At 40.8% G+C, this 12500-nt stretch overlaps 1 protein-coding gene across 1 annotated transcript in view; it reads right to left on the bottom strand.

Annotated features, from left to right (window-relative positions):
• LOC138033019 (uncharacterized) overlaps positions 1 to 12500 on the bottom strand; it is a 61498-nt gene that overhangs the window by 41886 nt on the left and 7112 nt on the right. Inside the window, exons 2-3 of the mRNA XM_068880749.1 lie at positions 9863 to 10110; positions 264 to 378 (exon numbers count right to left, since the gene is read on the bottom strand). Of these exons, the coding sequence (XP_068736850.1) occupies positions 264 to 378; positions 9863 to 10110 (363 nt within the window). The remainder of the gene's footprint in view (positions 1 to 263; positions 379 to 9862; positions 10111 to 12500) is intronic.

Genomic DNA, 12500 nt, shown 5'->3' with positions numbered 1-12500 from the left:
TATTAGTCGTTATCAGGTTAATTTAATTTTAGAAATCACATTAATTAAGCAACTTTAGCAATTGCACTTAAGTAATTACAATTTGAAATTTGTTATGAGCTAATTATTTGTTATCAGGTTAAGTTAATAAAAGTTCAATTTTTACGATGAATGTTACATTTTTGGACCCACGACAATTTACCCACGACCCGTGACCCGCGTCAATTAGACACTCCCAACAATATAATTTGAAGTTGTTTTTTTGTTGCCTTGTATCATTATACCTTTTTCGCATTGATCAGATGTGAAGCCAGGAGGACATACACAACGATATCCTCTGTCTGTGTATCCTGATTGGCAAACACCTCCGTTTTGACAACGGTTTGTCTCACAAGCGCTCTGGAAACAAAGAAAAGGGTGAGGGAATTGATCAAGAAGAGAAATGTTTTGCCATTTTTGTATTTTATTTTCCTACGAAAACTACATATTAACGCTGTAAAGCTCAAACATATTTTAGTTATGAATTTATTTAGAGAGAAGACGCAGACGCAAATGGCCAGAATACTTTGCGAGGTCATAACCTTTTTTCCCGTTTACCATAGGCAATCCCATTAAACTGCTTTCAAAACTAAAATGACGGTAAAGGTTTCTTGCCAAGTAAATAGCTGCAATTTCGGTAGGCACTTTTGTCCTACCACGTATCATGAACTTTGATTAATGTGTTAACTGAATAGAGTGTAATGTGAAGTGCTAGAATTCTATCCCATATGAAACATGTGAGCGTTAGCCCTACTGATGGAAATGGGCCCACACAAGGACAGAGAAAAACTCTGACCAGGGTGGGAATTGAACCCACGACCTTCGGGTTAGATCTCCGCCGCTTTACCGACTGAGCTACAAGGTCAGACAGGAGCAGGCCGTAGGAACTGAAGATCTTAAAGTCACGGCAATGGACATGTACAAGTACAAGGAAAGGTTACGTTTTATACAAACGTTGGCCGTGTAGCACTAGGATAGAATTCTAGCACTTCACATTACACTCTATTCAGTTAACTTTGATTAATGTGGTTCGCAAGTGTGGTTGTCGCTTCTTATGTCTTTTAGGATATTTGTGTACTATTTAGCATTTAAGAATTCGCCTTTGATCCAATTGAATCACGAAATTTAACAGCAGTTTCTTGTCAAGAAAACCGGTCTTTGTAAAATTGACAGATTGAATAATTATATAGCCAGTAATTGCAACGAGCAAGCCGAGCGAAGACGCGAGGCTTGCGAGGCGGCCAGCTTAACGCCGCGCGAAGTATTGCAGCAGGCAGGAAAATTCTCGATCGTTGTATGAAAAGTGTAATGTAAGGCTACGTAGTGTAAGATCCCCTGGAGATTTTAGTAGGGACCAATGGAAGCGCGTGTTTTGATGTGTGATGTCATTAGACAAACTTGCATGACGCGTGCAACTATTGATGATCTTGTGCTGGGAGGTGAGTGAAAACACATTTTTCCCATTTCCCTGACCGTTGTGAACACTTGCTTTGAGTGTTCTTTAATATTTATTTTCGAACCATCGTGTTCTATATTCCTATCGGCCGCTGTTAGAGCACTTTGTCTTTCGTTTTGTAACTACTGAGTTGTGAACAATTTAATTTAATTTTCAAAGAAAATATGTTGTCTGCAAAGTACAAAATTATACGATCAATTTGACTTGTAATTCATGGCTGCATCTTGCAAAATAAAAATTCTACCAGTGAAACAACTTTCATGTGCGAGAGAGTTTGACTGGCCCGTTACATGCTCCACGCTGAAAAGTCTGAAAACGCTTTGGCGATTTTTTCCATGGCACTGATTTTATTCAACTTAGTTATTGCATATTCCTGTTAAAATTACGGCCGTTCAAAAATTACAGCAGTTCTTTCCATATTATTGCAAAACACCTTGACATCTACATTGTTGTTGGAGATACAAAGTGTGCAATTTCTAGTATTGTATTATTGTTAACTAGGTAAGTTGAGTTGCGGTACTTTCGAATAAAAGAATTACAACTACTGTTGGGTGTTTTGGAACTCTGATACAAATATGTAAACTATGTATTATATTGACTGTTTCGTTGGTACTTAGCGTTGGAAACTTTCAGATGGCAATGAGTGTTCCATTTACAAGTTTTGAAGGGTCTTACCAGTTCCAGGCTATTCACGGCCATATTTTAATTTTGGCGCGTAAAATCACAATCACCGGGCGACGAACGGACCCGACCTCTTCATCCAATGGAAATTTCCACCGAAATTTCCGGAATTTTTTGTAAGTGCACCCTCAGCGAGTGAATGGAAAAGGGAAAAAAAAGCCATTTCGGAGTCAAAAGTCAATAACCAGCGACTAAATATAGTTTACTTCATGGTTGGTGAGTGTGTACGATTTTTATTCACGAGTTGTGAAGGATCGCGTAAACGAACGAGTGAGCAAAGCGAACGATTGAGTTTAGCGATCCTTCACAACGAGTGAGTAATAAAAATCGTACAAACAAGCCAATCATGAAGTCACGATGTTACGAGTTCGAATGTTTTGAGGAAAGGTAGCTTGCAAACTAAACTGAACGCAGGGTTGTCGGAACAACAACAAGAAGATTTATTCCAAAACTGAACGTAGTTTCCACGAAGTAAAACTCTAAACAACACGTACTCAATAAACTTACACGGCCTCCGCCAACTTGAATAAACACTGCTTCTGTCACACTTGACTAAACACGGCTAACGCCAACTCTCTTCGCTTGTGAAAAACTAGTTAGAAAAACACTCCGCTTGGACTCGTCTACTTACATACTCCCACAATAAGCTTCTAATTATAGAAAGATTACAAAATACACCGATTTAGAAACGCTTACGCACGAATCTAAAAATAAACAAACTACAAACTCGCAAAGCTTCTAGACAGTAACGCTAGTCACGCAATGCTATTTTTCGTAACATAACCCCCTCTTGAGAAGAAATATCCTAAATTTCTACTAACAACGAAAAATTAGTTAGATAGTACCAACTGAGGAGGCAGTCCAGTATCTCTTAAGTTATTCCTCTACTCTGCTTAGATAATCGGGTAAAATACTTGTCACCATTCAACTTCTGGAACAAATGCTCAGCAGTTGGCATAGGCTCAGGATCAAACACGGTTAACTTGTTCAGTTTACGATAGTCCACGCACACACGATTTGAGTTGTCTTTTTTCTTAACAACTACAACAGGCGAAGCATAGGGCGAACTTGATTCTCTTATGACTCCCATCTTCATCATGTCTGTAATATCCTTCTTCAGCGATTCTCTTAAGCTATACGGTACTGGGTATGGTCTTGATCTAACCGGTTGGTCGGATGTAAGCTTGATATGATGCTGAGCCAAACTTGTTGTGCCTGGGGCTTCTGTGAACAAGCTTTCAAACCCATTTGCAAGATCCATGAACTCTGCTCTTTGCTCATGAGAAAGGTTATCTCCTATGGCCACATCATTGACTGACTCTTTCGCGACATAACCACCAATCTCCAGAAAATCAATACTATCCACAGGGTCAACTTCTTCTACTTCACTCTCAACATGTTCGTTCTTACAAATGATAGCGTTTGTTTCAACAACAACTGCTCCAACGGAAACAGGATGCTCTCGCTCAAAATACTTCTTCAGTAGATTAGCATGGTAAACTCTCTCTTTTCCTTTGACTCTCACTCTATAATCATTGAGACCTACTACAGCACTAACCTCAAATGGACCTTTCCACTGCATTAGGAGCTTGTTGTGGTCGGTCGGCAGCAGCAGTAACACTTTATCTTCAGGTACAAACTTCCTGACTTTAGTCTTTCGGTCGTAATAATGCTTGCCTTTGTTCTGGGCTTTCTGAAGCTCGGTGTGCGCCAGTTTGAGGGTATCTTCAAGCTTCTCCCGTAGCTCAAACACATACTGATAGCTGTTCTTTACTTCAGGCTCCTCCAGCTCTTTCGTCCAAAGCTCTTTGAGAATAAACATCGGTCCTCTGACAGCTCTTCCATACAGCAACTCAAACTGCGAAAAACCAGTAGACTCCTGAGGAACTTCACGATATGCAAACAGCAACGGGTTAATATAGCCACAGTCATGGCTGTTCACTGCACAATCTCTTTAACATGCTCTTCATTGTTCCATTAAACTTTTCCGTCAGGCCATTACACATAGGATGATAAGGGGTCGTGGTGAGCTGTTTAATGCTCAAAAGCCGCGTCACTTCCTTCATACACTCAGAGACGAACTGCGTACCAAGGTCACTCAAGATCTCTTCAGGCACTCCCAAACGACTAAAGATATCCACCAAGGCTTCTGCCACAGTCTCAGTATCAATGTTCTTCAGCGGAACAGCTTCAGGATAACGAGTTGCAAAGTCGACCAATGTCAATATATATCTATGACCGTCCTCACTCGGGGGACAATAGGTCCAACCAGGTCGATTGCTACTCTCTTAAACGGCTTGTCAATTAATGGCATCTTCTCTAGGGGAACCTTCGGTACGGAACCCTTGTTAACTGTCTTCTGACATACATCGCAGGACTGGCAATAACGAGTCACGTCCCCTTGAATGCCTGGCCAATAGAACGCGCTTTGAATCTTATCAGTCGTTTTCTTTATTCCCATGTGACCTCCCATGATCGATCCGTGAGCTAGTTCCATTATTCGACTTCTCAGCTGCACAGGAACCATAACCTGCTTCAGGGGTTTACCTCCGTTCACATAAGGGTGCTTGTAGACGCGGTACAGAACTCCACCTTTCACTTCAAATGAAGTCTCAGCCTGGCCTCTCACAACTACGTCATCTTTCTCCCAAAATTTCTGTAGGCTCTCGTCGTCACGCTGCATTTGCTTGAGCTTTTCTCTATCAACTACAGGACTTTCTTTAGTACTCGGTACCTTCAACGGAATATGTTCTCCAGCTTTCTTAGCTTGACTTCTCGTGGTTACAGCACAAGCTTCTTGTACAGGAACTTGCCAGCTTGGGTCTGGGTCGTCAGCGGCTCTTGCGCCTGGTACATTACCAATAATTAAATCATAAACAGCATCGGGAAGACACTGCGCTTCCACTTGGCCCGTGAAATAAGGTGTATCAACATCAATCTTTGCGATGGGGACTTTCCTTGCCGTATTGTCAATGAGCAGCATAACATTAAATTCGCCAGTAAACTGATCCTCCGACACAAGGTCCCTCTTTACTACAATTCCACTACAACCAGTATCTCTCAGGACATCAACAGGCTTCTCTCCAACTCTACCTTTCACGACAGGCATTTTACTTCTCACTCCAGTCAACGGTTCAACACAAGCACTAGTCAACAATGGAATCTTCTTACCACAGGCTAACAGCAACTTATCATCTTTAATACAGGCCTTAACTTCTTCATCAATAGGTTTAACCTCAGGTGGCTGAAATAAACAACTGGCACTCACTTGACCACGCTGCACATGGTTACCATCCTTACTTTGTCCTCCTGATCTGCGTCCACCTGATCGACAGTTTCTAGCTTCATGTCCCTGCTTACCACATAGGAAACACTTTCTTGTTAGGGTTGGGCAGTTGACAGCTTTATGACCTCGGGTGTTGCACTTAAAGCAATGCAGAACTGGTGGATTAATCTGCATGTTCTTGGCTTCGTCCCTCTCAGGCTGCACTGTTGGCTTTCTGCTCGCTGAGCTGAACAAATGTTCACCATGAGCCTCCAAGTACTGGTCAGCGATCTTCGCAATCTTTGCTAGGGTCTCAGGTGCCCTTTCTCGCAGGTGAATTGCCAAATCCTTAGGGCAAGAGTCAATAAATTGTTCTTTCACGATCAAGTCCTTAAGACCATCAAAGCTTCGCGCAGTATTCGAAAGCTCTAGCCAACGTAACAGATATCTGTCCGGTCGCACAATAAACTGCTCCGGACTTTCGTCAACTTCTGGTTTGGATGCTCTAAACTTTCGACGATAGCCGTCTTCGGTAAGGTCATATCTCTTCATTAACGCAATCTTTACCCTGTCATAATCCTAAGCTGCGTCCTCCGATAGACGTGAATACACTTCTAGTGCCCGTCCAGACAACAGAGCACTGAGCTTCGATGCCCATCCATCTTTTTTCCACTTAGCTGTCTCGGCAAATCTCTCGAACCTCTGCAAATACGCGTCCAAATCGTCTTTACCATCAACAAACGAGGGGAGTTTAGGTGCCTTAGCCCGATCCTCTCTCACTTCAGGACGTCCGTCAGCATTCTCCACAGCCAAACGTGCAATCTCCAGCTCATGTTCTCTTTTTGCCGCTTCAATAGCCTCTTTCTGTTTCAACAGCTCGGCTTCCATCTCCAATTTTCTTAGTTCTTGTCGCCTAGTTTCTCTCTCTTCGTCTTCTCTTCTGCGCCTTTCCTCTTTCTCTTCCTCTTCCTTTCTTTTATCCTCCTCAAGCATTCAACGTCTCTCTTCTCTTTCTTCTTGTAATTGCCTCTTTTTTTCTTCTCTTTCTTCCTGTTCCCTTCTTCTTTCCTGTTCTAGTTGTCTGCGTTTTTCTTCTTTTTCTTCCTCTTCCCTCACAAACTCGAGAAGCTTTTCTCCTTCCAATCCGAATTCTTTCCCCATCTGCAAAAGCTTTTCCATTTCCATAGCATTATTTCGCAGCAAAAACACAATAGACTCTCTTGCACAGTTCTTCTTACTTTTTCTGTAACTCCTTCTTGAATTGTCCTTTCCTGGTTTCTGTAGTCAGCAAACAAATGAATTCCTCTCTCGGACAGGCCCCCAATGTTACGAGTTCGAATGTTTTGAGGAAAGGTAGCTTGCAAACTAAACTGAACGCAGGGTTGTCGGAACAACAACAAGAAGATTTATTCCAAAAATGAACGTAGTTTCCACGAAGTAAAACTCTAAACAACACGTACTCAATAAACTTACACGGCCTCCGCCAACTTGAATAAACACTGCTTCTGTCACACTTGACTAAACACGGCTAACGCCAACTCTCTTCGCTTGTGAAAAACTAGTTAGAAAAACACTCCGCTTGGACTCGTCTACTTACATACTCCCACAATAAGCTTCTAGAACTTTCTAAAATAGTAATCACTCTAATTATAGAAAGATTACAAAATACACCGATTTAGAAACGCTTACGCACAAATCTAAAAAAAAACAAACTACAAACTCTCGTGAAGCTTCTAGACAGTAACGCTAGTCACGCAATGCTATTTTTCGTAACACACGATTTGTTTATCATTTAAGTACAGAGATCAAAAAGTTAACGAGGTAAGTGCCAATCGAGAGTTTATCAAACCACCGATCATGAACAAAAGCCCCAAACAAATAGCAAAATATTTTTGAAATAAAGGAAATCTTTACCTTCCATACCTCGCTTGGGGACTTTTAAAAGTTTTTAAGATCTTTTGAAGTATTTTTGTGGAGAAAACTAAGCAATAAAATATCAAAAACTTTGAAAAACGTACACCGGTCCAGTCGGTCGCCATGTTCACAAACTTTACTGCCGCTGTCCGTGCACAGGCCAAACGCACAGCCAATCAAAAGGCTGATACGACAATTTTTCACTAGTGAAAATAACGATACAGCCAATCAGAGCGTCGATACGTCGTTTTTAACGAGTGAAAAAAGTTGACCAATCAGCTGGCTTCTCTTTTTGGCGCGTAAATCTCGATACGTATATAATAAGAATCACACTAAAATTAGAAACCCTCAGGAAACTTTGTTAGTTCAAGGTCAAAATGTAGTTTTACTGATGTACTTTATTCTCTAAAAACAAGATCATTCAGATTGTGATGTACATGTATTTCATTGAAACACGCCACCTTGGCTTGGAACAATAATAGGCAAAATACGGCAATGCAACCAAGAAAGGACAAACTTCAAACAAGATCCGCTTCAACAAATGACCTTTAGGTGCTTAAACAAACTTCTGATAACACAAGCTAGTGGTATTTCTCCCTAATTTTAAGAGAACTTGTTGCGATTACGTGTTTATAACATACGGGCACAATTTTCTTGTCACTTTCGATGCAGAACAAAGAGCAGTTGGGCAAACGGATTAAAAAAGCACTTGTTCGTTCGCATTTTAGAGCAAAACAAACAAACAAATCAACGTTTTTTTATGTCCAAAAGAGTACAGGTAATCGTTATTTAATTCCAATTGAGAATAAAAATTCGAGTTTCATTCCTGAACAAAGGAAAAACCGATCAAACCACTTTTTAAAAATACGCATCCGTAAAACCAACAAACGGTTTAGAGCCCAAGTAAAGAATTTATGGCGTAATTTCTTCCACCAAGTTTAAGCTATTACTGGTATTTATTTTGTCGTTTTCGTTCTCTTTCGCTTTCCTTTCGGTTTTGTTCTAGTCATGGGTCCTCCAGGCATCATGCAACCTTATCAGAGCTTCTAAAGATATGCCAAAAATTGCAATACAGAGAAAGCAGTAGCCCTAAACAAATTAAAAATGAACACTCAAGTTTATATCCCTCCGATGCTTGACTTGAAACACTGCGTAGCCACCAGTGTGGACCACATCTATCATGATATTTTAAACTCGATTGAAACAAGCAAAAAATGCACAAATAAAGCGATTTCCAAACCGGTTTCCACCTGAACACAAAAGAGTTGACTGTTAAGAGAATATAGTTTACGAAGTATGCCCGTGCGTGTGGCCGCGTCGAGCCACAGAAAGCGCGCGAAAAATGAAGCCTCGTTTATATTTACGTGAGTTAACCTGGGTTGCCCCTGCAAACCAAACGAAAACTAGTACCTGGTCAGTGGTCAACTTTAAAAAAAAACCAGCTGACCTCAATGAGCTCTAAACTTGAGCCCGCGATATGGTCACGTGATACTGGTCAGCGAATTCCTTGATTTAACAGGTAAAAATTGACTATAACGTTGATGTCCAATAACAAAGGTGTATGCTGTAAACTAGCGTGATACTGGTCACATTGGCATACATGGAGGGGTGGACGTATGGACGTACGTACGGACGGTTGATGACAAAATTTTGCGTAAGCATTGTTTCTATTTCCCTCGGGGTCACTCTTTTATTAAACCAAGAACAACGACTGAACGTTTTAAAAGTGTTTTTATCAATAGAACTCTACTTACTTTTAGATAATTAGATAAATTTAAAATTTGTAAACTGAACATGTTTGTTGGTCACTGATGTTTTTCATCTGTATAATAAAGACTATTATTATCTCCATTGCATCCTAAATATGTTTTACATCCGCTCAACATAAAAAAAAAGATTTGGAAACTCTGCAAAACGTAGACAGATGGGGAGGGGGAGGAGGAGGTAGAGAAGGAGTGGGAGGCGGAGGAGGAGGAGGAGGAGAAGGAAGAGGAGGAGAAAGAGGAAAAGGAGGAGAAAAGGAGGAGAATGAGGAGGAGGAAGAGGAAGAGGAGGAGGAAGAGGAGGAGGAAGAGGAAGAGGAAGAGTAGGAGGAAGAGGAGGAGGAAGAGGAGGAGGAAGAGGAGGAGGAAGAGGAGGAGGAAGAGGAGGAGGAGGAGGAAGAGGAGGAGGAAGAGGAGGAGGAAGAGGAAGAGGAGGAGGAAGAGGAGGAGGAGGAAGAGGAGAAGGAAGAGGGAGAGGAAGAGGAAGAGGAGGAGGAGGAAGAGGAAGAGGAGGAGGAAGAGGAGGAGGAAGAGGAAGAGGAGGAGGAAGAGGAGGAGGAAGAGGAGGAGGAAGAGGAAAAGGAGGAGAAAAAGGAGGAGGAAGAGGAGGAGGAAGAGGAAGAGGAAGAGGAAGAGGAGGAGGAAGAGGAGGAAGAGGAGGAAGAGGAGGAGGAGGAGGAGATAAACTCAGACAGGTACAGAAACAAAAAAAGAAAAAAAGACAGAGAAGGAAATATTTTTGATAATTGTAAGTTTGGCTCTTACATCTGCTCCATGGTAGAGGAAACCATCTCCGTCCTCAAGCTCTGCACCATGATTTCGGTGTGTTGCGTTGTTCAAATAACATTGCTTTGTCCCAATTTCAAAATTAACACTGACGCAATCGGGTTCTTTGTAACACATCCACTCACAATAATCCATATCCTGGACTTCTACAGTCTTTATGGTGTGGTTTACAAGGCGTTTGTTGGCAACAAAAAAGAACTGTGGAAAGACCAGTTGACGACACTCACCTGCAAAATGAAGGGAACAACAGCATTTGAAAGAAAACAAAACAAAGCAAGATAAAACACACAAAATATAATTAAAGTAAAACACCATTAGCTAACGCTTTTAAAAAGGAAGCACAGAAACCTCGGCAATAAAAAGGTCATGGCGGATGAGTAAAGATGTAAAATTGAAAGAGCTTCAGTGCGGTTGCTGATTAAAACCATTTCGAGTGAACGATGAAGCCACTCATTTCAAAGAACAAGATATCTCAACTTAAATCAACTTCGTGGTAGTTCTCTGCTGTGAGTAGTTTATATTATCTGACATGACTTTATTACTTCAAAATATTTCGATTTAAAAAAACGATAAAATCTTTTTTAACAAACTAAAAGCTAAAAATGAAGGGCTAGTTTCTAAAGAAACTGTGGTGCTGCGTTGGTGGGGAAGTAGTATACAAAAATTTGGTTTTATCAACGGAGTTGATAATGTAAATTGGCCACCGTACAGAGATTCTAAAAGCTGACGTTTCGAGCGTTAGCCCTTCGTCAGAGCGAACAACGTTCGCAGCGTTCGCAACGTTCAAACAACGTTCGCGAGGTAATTCTCGAAACGTCAGCTTTTAGAATCTCTGTACGGTGGCAAATTTACATTATCAACTCTGTTGATAAAACCAAATTCTTAAAAGCTAAGAAGTTAAAATCCTTTTAAAAACGACGACGTTGTAACACTATCCTAACGTCATTATCAAGTCAAAAAAATATATAAAAAAATGGAAATCGATTATAAGTAAGCACAATAGCTACAATATACTAAAAGTTAAACAAAAAGGTTAACACGAATGGAGTCTGCCTGAGTATTTGAGGAGGCTTGAATTTTCTAATGAATAACAAATGCATTTTCCTGCACATCCCGCTAGTCCACCATCATTCCCTCCTTTACATTTTTGTTCAATTATGACGCTATTACCTTGATATCTGAAGCCTTCACTCACAGGCGGATGGAGTCCGATCGCGATCGGAACCGGAAATGGGTGCACGGCGCTTGATCAGTGGTACCGGAAGTAACGGTTAACAAGAGCGAGTGGGGTTCAAAAAGTTGGCAGACAGACTCGGTCAGATGGACACAGCTCTTCCTGGCAAGAGTCAATCGGACTCTCGGAAGTCAGTTCGCGCGTGACAGAAAATATCTCTCAGCCATGAGGCGAAACAAGCGCACGCTACAAGTGAAATATACGTCGTTCTTAATGCCGCCATGAGGCGATACAAGCGCGCTACACATGAAACATTAGTCGTTCTTTAAGACATGAGGCGAAAGTCAACATCACGAAACATTGCACTCGACACTATACCTCGTTCTTTAAAGCATGAAGCCGAACAAGATTTTCACAAATCCAGGTCATTGAATTTCCGATTGCGACAGAAATTCTTGTCATCCAATCTCCGACAATAAATTATTAGCTTTTCAGTCAAATCCTCTGATTTCAGTGAAGAATTAAGACGAAGATAATCTGCGTGAACGAGAGCCTTCCCTGGATGAAAACTTTCATTTGTTTTTCTAATTGAAATTGTGATTAATACGGAATAACTGATATCTTATTTATTTATGAAAATAAGTAAGTGAAAACAACATTGAAGGATGTTTAACAAACCGAAAAAATTATCACTACCCCAGCAAGAACTCGTTCGCCGAAAGCCCGGTTCGGTGTGCGCTGGCAATGTCACTGAACCACCGAAGCGGTGGCCAGTTCCGTTGGAGACGTGCTTGAATTTCAACAAATGAGCCTCAAAATCGGCAAGAATTTGTAACGCTGATGAACAATAAAACAATTTCTATTTCCAAAACGATGGAATTACCTGGTGAGAAATAACCTTGTCTAGGAGAGTAAATTTTTGACTTTGCAGGAAGAATGGTCAACCTCAAGAGTTGGACGATTGTGATCTTTGTGTTGAATTCGTACATTTCTTGTCGACTTTTAAAACACTTGAAAGAAAAAAGAAACTAACTAAAAAAACAACAATCCCATGTCTTGCCGTCATTTTGCCACAAATCTATCCAGTTCTTAGCAACACGCAGGGTAATTTGATCACAGGTGGCCCCTGCAATCGATGTCACTTTCGATTTTGCGTTGTGTGTAGCCAAAAGATCAATCGAATAACTGAACGTAGCAAAAATGTCCCAAAATGTTTTTCGAACGTTTTAAACCCGCGGCACATAATTTGTTGTTTTTGTTGCTGATGGATTTTTTTTATTATTATTCTCCTTTGACACTTCCCAAAAACTTCCTTGTGCTCTTCCTTAAGACTGAGTATCAATATTTATTTACTTTTGCATCAATAGTTGTTTTGTATAAAGCAGGCCAACAAAATCTGTTCATGCTGTTCGCATTTTTGAGCGTTAAAATATAATTTTCACA

The sequence above is a fragment of the Montipora capricornis genome, chromosome 14, assembly GCF_036669925.1.
Source record: "Montipora capricornis isolate CH-2021 chromosome 14, ASM3666992v2, whole genome shotgun sequence".
Lineage (NCBI taxonomy): Eukaryota > Metazoa > Cnidaria > Anthozoa > Scleractinia > Acroporidae > Montipora > Montipora capricornis.
Note: the sequence above shows the minus strand (reverse complement) of the source record. Positions and strands in the feature narration are given on the sequence as shown.